We start from the raw sequence: 17,029 nt of genomic DNA, 5'->3' as shown, positions 1-17,029 counted from the left end.
TGCTGCCTCTGTATATGTCATCGCCTTCTCACCTAAGTCCTGTTAGTCCGGGAAACACAAACGAAACCAAACCACCACCACCCACAGCAAAACAAACCCCCAACGAGCACCAAAACACTGCCAGACCACCACCCACTCCCTTCACTAGCCTGTCTGTTCTCCTACTCTTCCCCCCAAACTCCCCTGTTTACAGCTCTGTTTTCTGGCTCCTGTGCCGCTGCAGCTTTCTGTGCTGCTGCCTGGCTGGCTGGCTACCTTTATAGGACCCCTAGTCAGAGAAGCCCCGCCCCCTAACCAGGGCTCAGCTTCTCTCCCAGCACACTGCCCCTACCAGCCTCTACAAATACCAATACAAATACCTTTTCCTCCAACAGAATGTTAGCGCATACGACTGAATATACCCCAAAAAACAGGTATACAGTGAAGCAAACCACAGCATGTCTTGTAGATACTACAGTTAACAATTCTTCCGCAAGAATTGCAGCTCAGTAAAGGAAGAAAAGTATGTATTTAGTATCTAAGAGCCAGTTCTTCCTCTCTATCAGACAAACATGTACAGGGTACAAGAAACTGATCAATAACCCCGTTCTGCCCAAGAAACAATGAGGTCTAAGCATCCAACCTTCACAGATCCCTGCAGAGCTCAAGAGAGCCTCAAGAGGCCAGGGCTATGTGCACAAAACCTAACTGGTTTCAAAACAGCCAAGCTACCCAGTAACCCTGCACTACTATTTTGTGTTGACTATGACAACATGTTCTGTTTGTAAGCATGTGTTCTAGGCCTCTGAAATTGCACTGTTGAAGTTCAGAACATTATATTTCATTTAGGGGTTGCTATAAGAAAAAAAAAAGTAATATGTGTGACTTTATTTTGTAATTTGGTTTTACTATGCATATTGAATGTTAACAGACACGTAAGAAGTATTAAAATGTTTTGGGCAATAGCCTTAAAAATATTGTTTAAACTTATATTTTATTAAAATTATAGATAGAGGACCATAAGATAGTATGTATACTTTTACATAAAAGTCATCTTTGATGTAATGTTAATTTCAAACTTTTTTTCCATAGAGGCTACTAGCTAAACATTCAGATGAGACCACTGATTTCTATATATCACTAAGAACCACTGTGTGGTTCTTTTGTGACTTTCTCGGGAATACAGGCTTCATTAACTTTCAACACCTCCCTCAGCACAATGAAATAACAGTTTTCTTTAGAGATCCACCAATAATTTGGTTAATAATTTGGGTTACCATTACATCTAAAATATAATTCATAGTACATACACAACTTTTGAAGGATAATTACATGTAAAGAAACTTTTCAAGACGATCTATCTATATAATATTATTGCAATTATGCGACTAAAAGAAAACTGGAACATAGATTAGCCTTTGTTAAAATATAGACAAATTAATTATGACTATTTGTTAAACAGCTCCTATTGTATTACTGAAATTTTAAAAATGCAATATGCAGACAAAATAATCTACCTATAAATACACATAGCAGCCTCCATCAAAGGCTTAAAAGTAATCTTATATAAGAAAGTAACATCACCATAGAGTTTAGAGGAATACCTAGGTATTCTACTAAGTAAAGGGAAGTTTAGCAAGTATAGCCAAATAAAAGGAAGAATGAAATACTGAGGTCATGCCAATTTATCTAAAGGAAATTGTCAGAAAAAACTGTACAGAGAAAACAGACTATAGTTCTCACTTTTCATTCATTTTATTTATTCATACAAAACCTATCGCCCTGGCAGCTATAAACTTACTACACATTTTACAAAAAAACACTCTCACAAAAATATCACTTGCATAAAACTACCCAAAATAAGTCCAATTGAGGACACAAACCTGATGGCTACAGATATGGCAGCACAACTGAGTCATTTTTCTAGTAACAAAAAGTCAAAAACTAAAAGCAAAACAAAAATCAAACAAAACAGAATCAGAATAAATACATCTTGCATTTCTTGCACTGATTCACAAAGCTCACTAGATTCTGGTTGCAGCTGATGGTATGGGAAGGAAATTCCAGAGGGGGGGGCCGTAAATGGAGAATGAGTTCTAATGTTCTAAAGAGTTCAAGCCCCGGAACTAACACCAAGAACTGTCCATCTAATTTTAACTAGCATAGTAAATGCTGCAATGGGGATTTTGGGTCAAAAACTCTCTTTCAAAGAACTGGGTCCCACCTGAATCTTTCTGAACTTTAGTGGTTATCACAAGCACTCACAATTGCACTGAGAGCAAACATGAAGGCAGACCTCTGACAATGTGTTGTGTATTCACTGCAGTTTGCCATACTCATTATATGGACAGTTGTATTACGCTTTAGTGGAAAAGGAGAAGCTGAGCTACTATAGACCAGTCAACCTGACCTCAATACCTGCAAATGTACTAGAGCAATGTATAAAACATTCCATTTGCAAATACCTGGAGGATGAAGGGATGATCACCAGCAAGCAGCAGGGACTTACCAAGAACAAATCATGCCAAACCAGCTTGATTTCCTTCTTTGCCAGTGAAACTGGTTTGGTGGATAGGGAGAATGCAGAGGACATAATATACCTGACTTTAGCAAGGCTCTTGACCCAGTCCCACATTACATTCTTGTAAGTAAGCTGGAGAAATGCAGGCTCAGTAGAACTACCATTAAGTGGATACATAATTGGTTAAACAACCACAAACAAACAGTAACTATTAATTAAATAATGTCCTAGTGGAAGGAGGTCTCAAGTGGGGTTCCACAGGGATCTGTTCTGGGTCCAGTGTTATTTGACATCTTTATTAATGAGCTGAATGTAGGAATAGAGAACATACTAATTAAATTTTCAGATAACACAAAGTTGGGGGGGGTTGCAAACACTTTGGAGGATACAACTAAAATTCAGAGAGATCTTGATAAATTGGAGAACTGGACTATACACAACGAAAATGAAATTCAATAAAGACAAATGTAAGCTGCTACACTTAGGGAAGAAAAACCAAATGCACAAATACAGAATGGTAGTTGTGGTGGATCACAACCTCAACATGAGTCAACAATGTGATTCTGTTGCTATCATAAATATAAAGGGAAGGGTAAACACCTTTAAATCCCTCCTGGCCAGAGGAAAAGCTCTTTCACCTGTAAAGGGTTAAGAAGCGAGGATAACCTCGCTGGCACCTGACCAAAATGACCAATGAAGAGACAAGCTCAAAGCTGGAGGGGGGTAGAAACAAAGGTTCTCTCGGTCTGTGTATTGCTTTTGCCGGGACCAGAGCAGGAATGCAAGTCAGAACTCCTGTAAAGGGCTAATAAGCAATCTAGTTAGATATGCGTTAGATTTTGTTTTGTTTAAATGGCTAATAAAGTAAGTTGTGCTGAATGGAATGTATATTCCTGTTTTTGTGTCTTTTTGTAACTTAAGGTTTTGCCTACAGGGATACTCTATGTTTTGAATCTGATTACCCTGTAAGGTATTTACCATCCTAATTTTACAGAGGTGATTCTTTTACTTTTTCTTCAGTTAAAATTCTTCTTTTAAGAACCTGATTGTTTTTTCATTGTTCTTAAGATCCAAAGGTTTGGGTCTATGTTCACCTATGCAAATTGGTGAGGATTTTTATCAAGCCTTCCCCAGGAAAGGGGGTGTAGAGTTTGGGGAGGATTTTGGGGGGAAAGACGTTTCCAAGCGGGATCTTTCCCTGTTATATATTTGTTAGACACTTGGTGGTGGCAGCAATAAAGTCCAGGGGCAAAAGGTAAAATAGTTTGTACCTTGGGGAAGTTTTAACCTAAGCTGGTAAAAATAAGCTTAGGGGGTTTTTCATGCAGGTCCCCACATCTGTACCCTAGAGTTCAGAGTGGGGAAGGAACCTTGACAGTTGCAAAAAAAAAAAAAAAGTAAATGCAATTTTGGGTGGCATTAACAGAGGTATAGCATGCAAGTCATGGGAGGTGATAGTACTGCTCAACTTGGTGCTGGTTAGGCCTCCAATGGAGTACAGTGTCCAATTTTGGTCACTGCTATATAAAAAGGATGTAGGGACACTGGAAAGGATACACAGGCAAGATACAAAAATGATCAAAGGGATGTAAGCCATATGAGCAAAGGCTGAAGGAACTGGGTATGTTTAATTGGGAAAAGAGCAGATTAAGATGGGGACATGATAGTGGTCTTCAAATACTTGAAAGGCTCCATAAGGAAGATGGAGAAAACTTGTTCTCTCTTGCCACAGAGAACAGGACAAGAGGCAAAGGGTTCAAACTACAGCATAGCAGATTTAAATTAAATCTCAGGAAAAAAAACTTCCTAACTGTAAGAACTTCCCTACTGTAACTAGAACAAATTGCCTAGGGAAGTCGTGGAATCTCCTTCACAGAAGGTTTTCAAAAAGAAGAGTGGTAGCCATCTGTCTTGGATCATTTAGATGCAACAAATCCTGTGGGGGTTAGACTACATGACCCTTGCAGTCCCTTCTAAAAAAAATGGAAAATTTTTGCCTTACCCATATTAGAAAGCAATAGTCAGAGACTGGTCATTCATAGTTAATGAAAGGCAAGCTAAAGGAACTACCTGAAAATCTGGGGATTGTGATGAATCAGACAGCACCAAAAGATTTTAAAGCATTTTTGCAAACTTGACTGCAGCAGATATCACCTCCACTCAACTCTGCAAGTGCTTTATCTTGGCCAAAAGCATAACTTTCAATTTATCTGAGCTGAGACACAGCCTATTCACTTTTATGCAGATCTCTATCTTGCTCTTCAAGAGTAAGAAGCTTGCAAACTCTGGAGTCAGTGAAAAGGAGATGTAGAGCTAAGCATCTTTAGTATATTGAGGACACTGCAGCCCAAAACACTTCACAATCTCACTTAGCAATTTCTCAGACATGCTGAACAGGAAGGAGGACATGATGGAACTCAGAGAGACAAGTCTCCCCACAAGAGAGCCACTGAGGAGGTCAAGTAGTTGTCTAACACTTGCCACACATACTTCCATTGGTTTGAGGTTTGTAGTTGCTATGACCAAGGAGAAGGAAGTTCTATTTATCTCAAGCTGAGCCACAACAGAGGACTGTAAAATTTCTCCACAGTGCAACTAATTATACCTGTAGCAGGTTCTCCAATATCAGTGTTCAGTCTTCTCCCCAGCCACTTCATCCACTACATACAATTTGTATACCATAAAGACCAGCAAGGACTATAAGGATGTCTACTATAATAAGGCATGCCCTTACTCCCCTCCAGGATATGAAGAACATGGTGAGTGACCAAAGAATCTTGACACACTTATTATCAACCTCCTGTCTTTCATGCCAAAGAGATTTGCATTCTATTGTGCAGGGGTTAGCATTACAGTTTCTGATCTGAAATGAGCTAGAATTTGTATCACATAAACTATGTAGCACCTGCATACATGAATGGGCACAAACTGAACATATGAATGTATCCATTCTGATATAGACAATAGAGCAAGAGGGCTTTTTGTTTAAAAAGATATTAATTACCCCTCCATCACTATCCCCACACCTCTGGAGCCAGAAAGGTGCAGGGGAGTCTCCCCTGTGCCTCAGCACCATGGCCCACGCAGTGTCACCTCCTGTCTCCACCCATGTGAGCTTCAGGACAAAAGGAACTGCTGGGAGGAGCTAATGAAAGATTCTCTTAGCAACAGAAAAGTGTCTGAAGCAGGTACAGCCATACCATGGAGGAACGGAGACCCAGCCAGGACTGCCACTTCCTAAGACCCAGAACTGCGCAGGGGATACCACCTCCCCAGGGACACCAACGCCCATGTAGCCTCACCCCTCCCTGAAGCCATGTGAGCTTGGGGACAAAAGAAACTGCTGGAAGAAGCCAGCCAGAAACTCAGCCAGCAGGAAAGAGAATAGCAGCTCTAGCAGAGACCTGCTTTGGACTCTGAAGAATTCATCAGTGCCCGACAGCTGTGCACATTTTTTACTCTGGACATTCTCTCCCCTCTGCAGTTTGGTTGTTTGCTCCAACTCCTCCATGCTCACCCTCACAGTCTGTTCATTTCAGCTTCACTCCATCCTCCTCTTATATGCTTTCTGTTCAGTTTACCCCTCTGCCTCCCTTTTCTCTCTATTCAGCCAATCCTTTCTCTACAAAACCCTCTCTTTTTTAATACGAGAAAGAAAAAAAAAGCATGGAACTAACATGACATTTGCAGACCATCACGTTGTTCACTCTGCTTTTATGTTATATTCCTTATCCCCCAACTCTTTTTTCACTTATTTAAATTGTAAGGTCTTCAGGGTAAATAGTGTCCCTTACAGTATGTTTGTGAGTAATACAGGGGGTTCCTGTTCTTGGTTGAAGTCCCAAGGCAGTACTGTAACGCTAACTAATAATAATCATTGAAGGAACAGGAATGAATGAGAATTAGCAATAAAATAAGAGAAATAAAATCAGCCAGATAGTGCAACTATGACGTTTTGTACTTGCATCAACTTTGGGACCAACCTCAGGATTTTTACTCCCCAGGCAGGTGAAAAATCATTCGTATGTTGCACGAAACAGCTTGGCATCACAAGGTGTAGAAAGGAGGCCAAATTTTAATTTTCGGAATGCTCTCTGACCCGGAAACTAATGAAGACATATTACTGGAGGCGTCAAAATAGCCTTGTGTTTCACCTTGCTGGCAAAAAGGAAAGTGCCAAAACAGAGAAAAGAATAGTAGGGGTGAAAAAAATTAGAACATGAACTTTCTGTCCCAGAAGTAAAGGGTATTCACAATGCTCAAATGTGTAAAGGTTGTATCAGGTAGGAACAGAAAATTACTAAAATAATAAAAATAAAAACAAGAATAACCCATCCTAGTAGAAATTAATAAAGCAATGTTGTTCTCTTTTAAACAGAGAATTCTATGAAAATAAATTAAGACGGAGTTAAGGAAAACACTTGAAAAATATTGTTTTCTTTTTGTTATGGTCCAATCTCATCCGTGGTTGAGACCTCTGATTAAATGTAAAAAAATTGGGGCTATGAATTTCTCTTCCTTCTTTTGTCCAAAAAAGCAAAGCTGTTCTTCACAACAGGCTATCTATTAGCTCAGTTTTGTCTAAGGATGCAGTTTCGAGGCACAGAGAACAATTTATCCTGTGTTGGGAGTCTATTTTGGTTAGTTGTTAATACATTATATGTATTTTTCATTATTTATATTTATGCTCAGAAATTGTATAAGGGATACATTTTAATCTCTAAATAAACAAACAAACAAATATTTGGGGGCTAAAACATGATACTGGGAATCTGGAGCCTATCACAGTCTAAATAGTATTTTATGCTCAATGCTGGATCCTCTTTAGGATTAGTAGTTTCCCCAAAGAGGATGATTTTAGCACAGTGCAGCACTAAATCTGATTCTCATGCTGGCTTTAGTTCAGCTGAAAAGGTTATTCCTCAAATGTGGAGCTAGAAGGGAAATGGCTGGATGCATGTATTTTCATGTGCGATAGTATAAAAGGTTTCAGCTTCAGCAAAAGTACACAGCACAGCATTCAAGAAAATACAGAGAATTTTGGACACATTCTGGATGATTTCTATTTCCCTTTTAATAAATGTGGTAATTGGGAAATATGTATGTCTCATCCAAAAACAGTAGAGACTAAGGACCTGATATAACACTCACTGGAGAACAAGAGTCCTTTTCTTCCATGGGCTTCAATGGGAGGTTAAGGTCTTATATGCCATGGCAAGGAAATATGGGTGGGAGGGAATACAAAGAGAGATATCATGGAGAGGAGAGGTGGGGGAGGGAGCTGGATAGGCCCCTAATATCTTGAAACAGATTAATTTGTCTCAGACCAATCAGCTAAGTTTTCCAAAGATAGGAAGCACTTCTTAATATGAATACATTAAAATTATACAACATATTTGCTATTATTTATTGTGATATATAAGAGCAAATGGATTTTATTTTTATTGTTTTTAACACCATGTACATATGAACACAACTAAATAAAAAATTGCTTATCCAAAACACGAGCACTGGGGTTTGGAATTTTTAGGAATTACACCTGCATAGGAATGAAATATCCGGCATGTAACAGATGACGTTTTAATATGGTACATCACAGTTACTAGTGATATTATACAGCCCAGGTAGCATCTTAGAGCTGAAAAGCAGCTGTGTAATATTCCTTTCACTTAACTAACATGCATGTATCATTCTACAAAATGCTGCAATATCGTAATGCTCTCTTTTGGAACCTAGCCAGTTGGTGTACATAATGATAACTTGATAGCAAGTCCAGCACTGGAGCTACGCAATCTTTGAACTTTTTGTTTGCATTTCATATTACTGTCTATTATAATACATTGCCTGGACTAATCGGGAATGTGGAATAATATTTTAGATTATCTGTTATATCCCAGGTCTTCTAGCATCAGCATAGACATAGGAATTGTTATAGTGGCTCAGAGCAGTGGTTTATCTAGACTAGCTTCATGTTTCTGTGGCCAGTGACAGATGCTTCAGAAGAAGATTCATAATGGGCAAATATGGAATAACCTGCTCACTGAAGAAGTTTTTTTCCTACATTTATATTTTTTATCCTGTATAATGTAATGTGGATGCTCTTCATATAATGTTAGTCCTGATCAGGATGAAATCTTTGTTAAAGTCATTTAAGAGAAGAACTATGTTCCTGTTCTGTGTTTGGCATCCAGCACCAACATCACAATCTTTAAATTAGTCCTAGACACAGAGATGACTATTATTAGTTGAACAATTAGTACGGTTGGTTTTGGAGCAGTGCAAATCTGGAATCTTCTTCCAAAGCATGAACTGTGCTGCTGCCAAGAATGACTCAGCTAGATTTTCAGGACTCTGCGTATTCACAGAGCTCTGCTGCACAACCATGAGAATCCATCATTTGATCTGCCCAACAACAGGATTTAGCCCTAAAGCTCTCATGCAAGAGTTCATCCTAAAAGAATCACAAACATTTCCTAGTACATGGATACTCAATTAACAACTAATGCATGTGTGTCTATGTATTTATTTTAAATTATTATTTTAATTGATGGTATAACAGTCTATTTAACAACTGCTACTTTTTATTCTTTGAGATAAATTAATATTATTAAACTCTGTGGGAATTGTAATTTTTTCAGAATATTTCATTGCATGCAAACTAACTCAGTCACGTTTGGGTGCAATGTATAAATTTGCATTGCACATTTTTAGTGAAAGCTAAATGCTCTTTGTAACTTTTTTGTTTTATCCTATGCTACCTTGGAAGTGAACTTTAATCTTGACTAATGGTACCTCTAAAGGGCACAAAAATATTTTAGTTCCAACCTAAAAAATTAAATTATAATGCATATATAAAATTGTAAAGGGCTCCCACCTATTATATTCTCTAACACCATTTGTGCTTGGTTCACTTTCATAAGCAGCTATTTTCATCAATAAACCAGTTAATCAATTAACACTGGTGCAAACTGCAAACAGCATGTTATTTGGTAACCAACACATATTTGTATTCACAGTTATTTGCAAGAATATGGATTTTTTTTCTGCAAAAGATACTTTGTAGAACAATATGCAACAGCTTATTGGCGTTGTAGACCTGGATGTGATAGTATATACCTACAATTACAACTTAATATTAAGCAAAGTGAGCCCCAAGTGCTGTGCCCACATCTTAAATCTACAAATGAAATAATTAAAGCTGATGAATAAATGGGATCATATCATCAAAGCAGATGCCATAAGATACACAGAAGCTTCAATATAAAAAGCCTTTCAACAAATACTGTATGTGACACAGCAAAACCTAAAAGAAGAACTGACACAACAAACACTTCAATGGTAGAATCCCATATCAAAAACACAAAAGTACCTGTTCAGCATAAAAGGGTTGTGATGAAGAACTGACATAAGGCCTTATTCTCAGACACATAATAGCATGCAAATTCCTTCAGTCAGATGGTACATACAAGACCATAATGCCAAAATATAGTTTACACAAAGGGAGCCTAACCAAGTGACAAACCGAGAGACATGGCCAGAGCTATCAGTAAGTAGTTTGCTAATGTCAGAATTCCTCAGGAGTGGATACACCATATCCTGTGACTGCTGGAGGTGAACAAGGAATGAAAAGACAGACATGGTTCTAAGAACTAAAAGGGCACTGCCCACCTATTAAGGGTCTCCTGCATATGATTTTTTTTTAATGAGTTTATGTTTTTTGCTACTTTCTACAAATAAGAACTAACAGTTCCTCTACTCCTCCCACAGAGAAGTCTATTTATAAAATAAAAAACAAACAAAACAGGAATGTCAAGCCTACTTTGGCTGGGACCCTTCTGGGTCATCAGAGGGATGTACATTGTGAACCCTCCGACATTAGTTGAAGAGATTGTGTTGTTTTAACTTGAAAAAAGATATCCTCTGTCAAGTGTTAATTAGTCATTTTTATTGGAGTTAAATAAGTGTTAAGATAAGAAAAAAACAAGCCTTGCTCTGTTTTCAGTTTCCTGAGATATAATTTCACTAGTTTACAAGGTACTATACTGTCTTCCTGTACTTCTGAAAGACATGTACTTCTAATGTAAAAAACCAAACAGAAATGCTCCTGAGGTACAGAACATCACAGGTGAACATCCAGCACCCCCATTTGCATCCTTATAATATGATTGTGTGGTGTCTAATGCAAAGTTTGTCATATCAGGTGTCATCGGAAGGCTCATGATGCACTGAGAATTGTTGTTATGGTAATGTTATTGTAATCATTGTTATAGTAATGTTATAGGTTGTAATTTCATATACATAGTTATGAGGCTGAGAATATGTCCTCATGGCTTAAAGCAAGCCCAGGCAAAAACTCTCACAGAGCAGAGGGGCAGTTCACACCTCATCAGGGCATGTATGGGACAAACCCAGTCCAGCCTCACAGGAACAAAGGACATTGGCCTAAGCAACAACAAAGGATCTGTCGGACTCTCGAGTGAGTCACCCCCCTTCCTTTGGTCAGGTTGGGACTGTGATGAGGTAATTCTCACCTGACTCTGAAGGGGGGAGCAAAGCCAAGAGGGAAGAAAGGACATGATAAAAGGGAAAGATGTTTGCCATGCTCTTCCTCTCTCTTCCACCTCCATCTACAGACATCACCACCAAGCGACTGAAGCACTGATCAAAGAGGAGAGCCTGGCTGAAGGGCAACCAGCCAGCCTGTGGTGAGAAGTATCTAAGTTTGTAAGGGCATTGAAAGTGTTAAGATCAGCTTAGAATGCGTTTTGCTTTTATTTCATTTGACCAAATCCTTGTTATGCTTTGACTTATAATCACTTAAAATCTATCTTTCGTAGTTAATAAATTTGTTTGTTTGTTCTACCTGAAGCAGTGCACTTGGTTTGAAGCATGTCAGAGTCTCTCCTTGGGATAACAAGCCTGGTGCATACCAATTTCTTTGTTAAACTGACGAACTCATATACGCTTGCAGCGTCCTGCAGGCATAATTGGACACTGCAAGACGGAGGTTCCTAGGGCTGTGTCTGGGACCAGAGATATTGGCTAGTGTTATTCTGTTGCAAGTAGCTGGGAGCAGCTTACATGCCAGAGGTTGTGCGTGAAGAGCCCAGGAGTGGGGGGTTCTCACAGCAGAGCAGAGTAAGGCTGGTTCCCAGAGTCAAGGATTGGAATGACCTAGCAGATCACCAGTCCAGATAACACCAGAGGGGAATGTCACAACACCTTTTTGACAAAATAATCAGGCCTTCTTATACATCATAAAGAAGAAAATGGGGGGGGGGGGAAGAGGGGGAGGGTGGAGGCAAGCCCATATTCTCATTTGCAGGCCATCTTTAAGGCTTAATAAATGACTTGCTTTAAAAATGTCCTTTTCCCTTTGCAGTATTGTAGGTCCAAAATTAACTTGTTTTTAATACCTATATTTAGATCTGGCTACCACAATTAATATGTATTTTAAAAAATTTAAGACAAATATAGATGCCAGTGTCTTTTGGCTCCAACCTTTTGCAAGTCAGGTGTACAAGAAACCCTTAAAAATATATGTATAGCCACTATTGGCCTATCAATCCAGAAGGCAGCGTAATGCTGAATCTTAGGGAGTCAGGGCCATAGGCGTTATCTCTATTCTGATTGTATTGGGGATGGGGTCACTGTGCTGGTGTGCAGACCCTGAGGGTGGGAGTTGCTCATTACCCCTTGGCATCAAACCACCTGGCCAACAAAAGAGCGGTGTTGATAGGCTATAGAAGATGCCTTCATACCTCAAGGATGGTTAGCACAATACAAAGCTCACCAGCTCTTAAGGTGTGTAAGAGGAGATAATAGAGACTTCTTTAGAATTTCTATGGGTAGGTCCCTACCAAATTCACGGCCATCAAAAACACATCACGGACTGTAAAATCTGATCTCCCACCATGAAATCTGGTCTTTTGTGCTTTTACCCTGTACTTTACAGATTTCACACGTGATACCAGCGTTTCTCAAACTGGGGGGTCTTGATCCAAAAGGCAGTTGCGTGGGGGGGGGAGAAATGGTCACAAGGTTATTTGGGGGGGGGTCTGCAGTATTGCTACTCTTACTTCTGTGCTGCCTTCAGAACTGGGCAGCCAGAGAGCAGTGGCTGTTGGCCGGGTGCCCAGCTTTGAAGGGAGCACCATGCCAGTAGCAGCACAGAAGTAAGGGTGGCAATGCTATACCATGGCACCCTTACTTCTGCGCTGCTGCCTTTAGAGCTAGGTGGCCGGAGAGTGGTGGCTACTGACTGATGGCCCAGCTCTGCAGGCAGCAGTGCAGAAGTGAGGGTGGCAATGCCATACCCGTGCCCTCCTTACTTCTGTGCTGCTGCTGGTGGAGGCTTTGTCTTCAGAGCTGGGCTTCCAGCCAGCAGCTGCCACTCTCCAGCAGCCCATCTCTGAAGGTAGCACCATCGGCAGCAGCAGTGCAAGAGTAAGGGTAGCAGTACTGCATCCCCCTGCAATAAACTTGTGACCCCCCCCCCCCCCACACACACACACAATTCCTTTTTGGGTCAGGACCCCTACAGTTACAACACCATGCAATTTCAGATTTAAATAGCTGAAATCATGAAATTTACGATTTTTAAAATCCTAAGAACGTGAAATTGACCAAAATGGACTGTGAATTTCGTAGGGCCCTACCTATGGGTAAAGATCACCGCTCTACAGATTGATTGTAAATAGTAGGAAAGCCAGAAGAATCTTAATGATCAAACTTACAAGTGACAAACAATTTTAAACATAATTTACCCTTTGACCTGCTGACATTGGCAGTTTCTTCCATGCTTATTTAAATTTTATAGAATAATTTTCTTACTCCATAAACACAAAGCAGTCCAAAATTCAAAATATTGGGAAGTTTTAACACATTTATAACAATATTTTATAATGTGCTATTGTATGCCTTGGGCAGAAGTGTGTTTTCTTGAGATTTGTGGAGAAAGGGAGCCCCTCAAGAGGTGTGTGTGTATACATTCTTATAACTGCTAAGCATAATACCACCTGAAGAAGAGCTCCATGTAAGCTCAAAAGCGTGTCTTTCTCACCAACAGAAGTTGGTCCAATAAAATATATTGCCTGATCCACGCTGTATCTAAGCATAATACCACATCATCTGTGAAAGGAATAAAGAGTATTTGACAGCAATAGTGGTCAAGTTGTCCAGAGTTCTCTATTTAGACCTCATTCAGTTAACCCTACCGATGAAAACTTTTAGGCATACTAAACCTAGAAATTAAATGCTATAAACTCTGGTTCTTCTGCTAGCTGGACTCCTTTGATTCAATGCTTTTACAGGAGATTTTCCAAATAACTTTTAGGAAAACAGAACAAGAAGTTAGGATCATCTCCTTCACTGTCACTTAATTTAACCTAATTTTTTGGACAGCATAACACTAGAGTTGCATATTATGATGCTGACAGTTTTTGGTGGTGGTGGAGGGTAGGGGGAATTAATTGCAAAAGGGCACTTGGGTAACCTGCCTGATAATATACTGCAAATCCTTGTATGAATCCTGTTCATCTTCAAATTTATCTATTTATGTCAGACAAGAGAACATATGAGCACAGTGGCTGTTACTATAGCAATGAAACTCAAATGATTTTAAGAGAGAACAAAAATTCACCATTGCAAGAGACTCAGATCTGTAGTTAGGTGATTTAGAAGACAAAACAGCCTCTCAATTTCAGGATCTGGCTAAAAGTTTGTGCTTCTTGGAGAAATGAAACTGGTGATTCCTGCTTGTTCCATAATCCATAGTAAATACCACACGGCCATCACATATAATTCAGTATAATCTAGCGTATTTGAAATTTCTGCTAAGAAGTAGTGCAGAAATTGTCAATTACAGCTAATCACATCAGACCAAGGAAGGGGCATTCCCGTACGTGAGGTTTTTGTTAAAAAGGGGGGACGGGCAGTAGAGAAATAACTTATTGTGGTGGAATGTTCAGTACTTTGATTGTGCTTAAAAAACAGGATTTCAGTGCTTAATGCTGCAAGTCCCTTAACCTTCTCAATAAAAGATTTACCTAATATTTAAAAGATCTGATTAATCAATATGAGTAAAGAGGAGTGGTTTTTTTATAAGGTTTACAGCTAACTGGTGACTGAACTGAAACCATAATTCTCACTCAAAAGGTAGTTTTCAAAAAGACCCTCCAAATTCTTTAATCTTCCTGACCCCTTAATGTCTTGTATTCATTAATTTAATTGTCTTATATGCAGCTGCTGCTATATGGATACATTACTTGTAACAGATACATTTAAAACACAATTTTTCAAACAAGATATATTTAGAGGTCAGAGTTCCCAAATTAATCTTTTTTCCTCCCTCATTCGTGTAAACATAATAATGTAAGCCAAATATAAAAACATTTTAACACGAAACCAGGCTGCCCATGTAGACAATGAACAAAACACTTAAAGAGTTAAATGGCTTCATTTACCTGCTAGGGTGCCAGGCCTCTGTAGGGTAGCAGTGGCATATAGCTCCTGGGAATGCTTGCTGTACTGATCTGATGTGTGGACCAGCCGTTTGGTAGGAGACAGAGTAGCATAAGTGCCAATGGTGGAGCTTAGCTGATGTATAGGAGAGGAGGAAATATTAGACTGGATGGTGGGTGGAGACGTCACACGAATTGGGGAAGGAGAAAGTCCAGCTGAAGACACAACAATATTGATTGGTGAGCTGGTGCTGTAAGACTTGGCTAGCCGGCTTGGAGACTGCTTGGGAGAAGAGACCCGCTGCGTGGTGCTGTATCCAGCGCTCTCCGATGCTGAACCCACCCGCTGGAGCTTGGTTGGAGAGCCCACCTGCTGCATGGACAGCGGGGAGCTCACTCTCTGGGCTGGCAGAGTGGAGCTGGAGTAATAAAGTGTAGAAGAATGCTGGGAATCAGGCAAATGGAACGCGCTCCCATGGCTTGGCACAAAGGACTCTCTTGACTGAGAAGGTTCAGATCCAGCTAAATGGGCTGCTCGACTAGTTGTGCCCTGTACAGAGGAAAGAAAACAGAACCATCAGCAAGAGAGACAGAAAAGAAAAAGAGGAAAGGAGTTAAATATATTTTTAACCCAGCCTCAAAAATGTAACCACTTTGGTATAGAGAAAATTCAGTGCTACAGAAAAAAAACAAAACAAAAACAAAAACCCTTTTATGACCTTAATAAGGTTTGAAACAAATGCCTTTAGGATTAAGAGACTAATCTGCTAAAACATTTTTGTCCTTTAACAGAATATATTTCACAATTCAAGTCCACAACAGTAAAAAGTTCCCTTTACCATTCAAGTTGATATCTGGTTTAATGTATATTTTACTTTTATACAATCGTTGAATATTGTTATTAAACAGTTTCTTGTCCTGAAACACAATGAAATAGTTACAGTTTATCCACCAAAACATTTAGTCTGGAGATTTTTTTTAAACAGCATCATTTCAAACTTTTATTTTCTTTACACTCCCCATGTTAGCTCACTAAAAAAAAAAAAAAAACACACAGGCGTTCAAGAAGCATTTTAGTTGACAAACTTTCTTCATTGAAAAGCAATTAACATCCTTGTTATAAGAGGAGACTAGCCAGAATAATATACTCCTCAGAATTTGCTGCTGCTGCCACCACACAGACTGATTTCTGCCATTTGAAATCAATAAATACATTTTTAAAAGAGATGTAGACTTTCAAATCAGGCTCTTGCAGTTGTAAAGGAATTATGCTTTCCAGTACAGAGAAATGCTGCAACTGAAACCGAAGATACGAAAAAAGCAGAACAAAAATGTCACCCTTCCTAGCGTGTGAAAACCCAGCTCCACATCTCTCTCTTTCTCTTCTCTCTCTCAGTGCCTGTGTGTGTGTGTATCTTTTCTCTCTCTCTCTCCCCCTTTTTAAGAGCCCCCTGCAGCTGTGTCTTCAGAGAGAAAGGCAGTTGCTTCTTATTTATTTACAAGGCACAAAAGAAAAGGAGGGCAGGGGTGGAGCTGTGGAGGGGGTGGGTACTTTCCCTGAATCCCATCCAGAAAGAAATTTGCATTCGAATGAAAACAGTGCATTGCCAGCCACTTTTGCACAGGAGGTCTTAGATCTTCCTAGCAGCATGTAGTGCAGCACAGAGTTTTCCTTAAATCTTGTAATTTAGACAGAGGGAGAGAGAATACTCAGCAGATGCTACCTGTTAAAAATTTCAATTATGTGCCTGAGCCCCTTCTGGAACAGCAAAGAATAGAATGTATACTCTTATCTCCACAGCATTCCAATTTTTATCGGGGATCTTAGGCTCAAGAGATCATCTGTGGCTGTTAATCTGGTAACATTAAAATCCTCTAATAACAGCACCCTGGAGTGAGAGATAGCTGAGCATTCTGTTGCAAGACAGTCTCTTGTTTCAAATACATTCTCTCCCCCGTTCCGCCCCCCCCAATCATGAAGAGGATTATTTGAAACCTTAAACAGTACTCCAAATCCTGGAAGTTGATAGTGCAATTTGAAACATTCCAATCAACGCTTTTTGGATTT

The 17,029-nt window shown here is 39.5% G+C and overlaps 1 protein-coding gene across 4 annotated transcripts in view; it reads right to left on the bottom strand.

Annotated features, from left to right (window-relative positions):
• The window catches only part of CTNND2 (catenin delta 2), a 1,186,471-nt gene that overhangs the window by 457,852 nt on the left and 711,590 nt on the right, over positions 1-17,029 (bottom strand). For all 4 annotated transcript variants that reach the window (XM_073332332.2, XM_073332334.2, XM_073332335.2 and 1 more), the window contains one exon: positions 14,965-15,511. In XM_073332332.2, coding sequence (XP_073188433.2) covers positions 14,965-15,511 — 547 coding nt within the window. The remainder of the gene's footprint in view (positions 1-14,964; positions 15,512-17,029) is intronic.

The sequence above is a fragment of the Lepidochelys kempii genome, chromosome 2 (genome assembly GCF_965140285.1).
Source record: "Lepidochelys kempii isolate rLepKem1 chromosome 2, rLepKem1.hap1, whole genome shotgun sequence".
NCBI lineage: Eukaryota > Metazoa > Chordata > Testudines > Cheloniidae > Lepidochelys > Lepidochelys kempii.
Note: the sequence above shows the minus strand (reverse complement) of the source record. Positions and strands in the feature narration are given on the sequence as shown.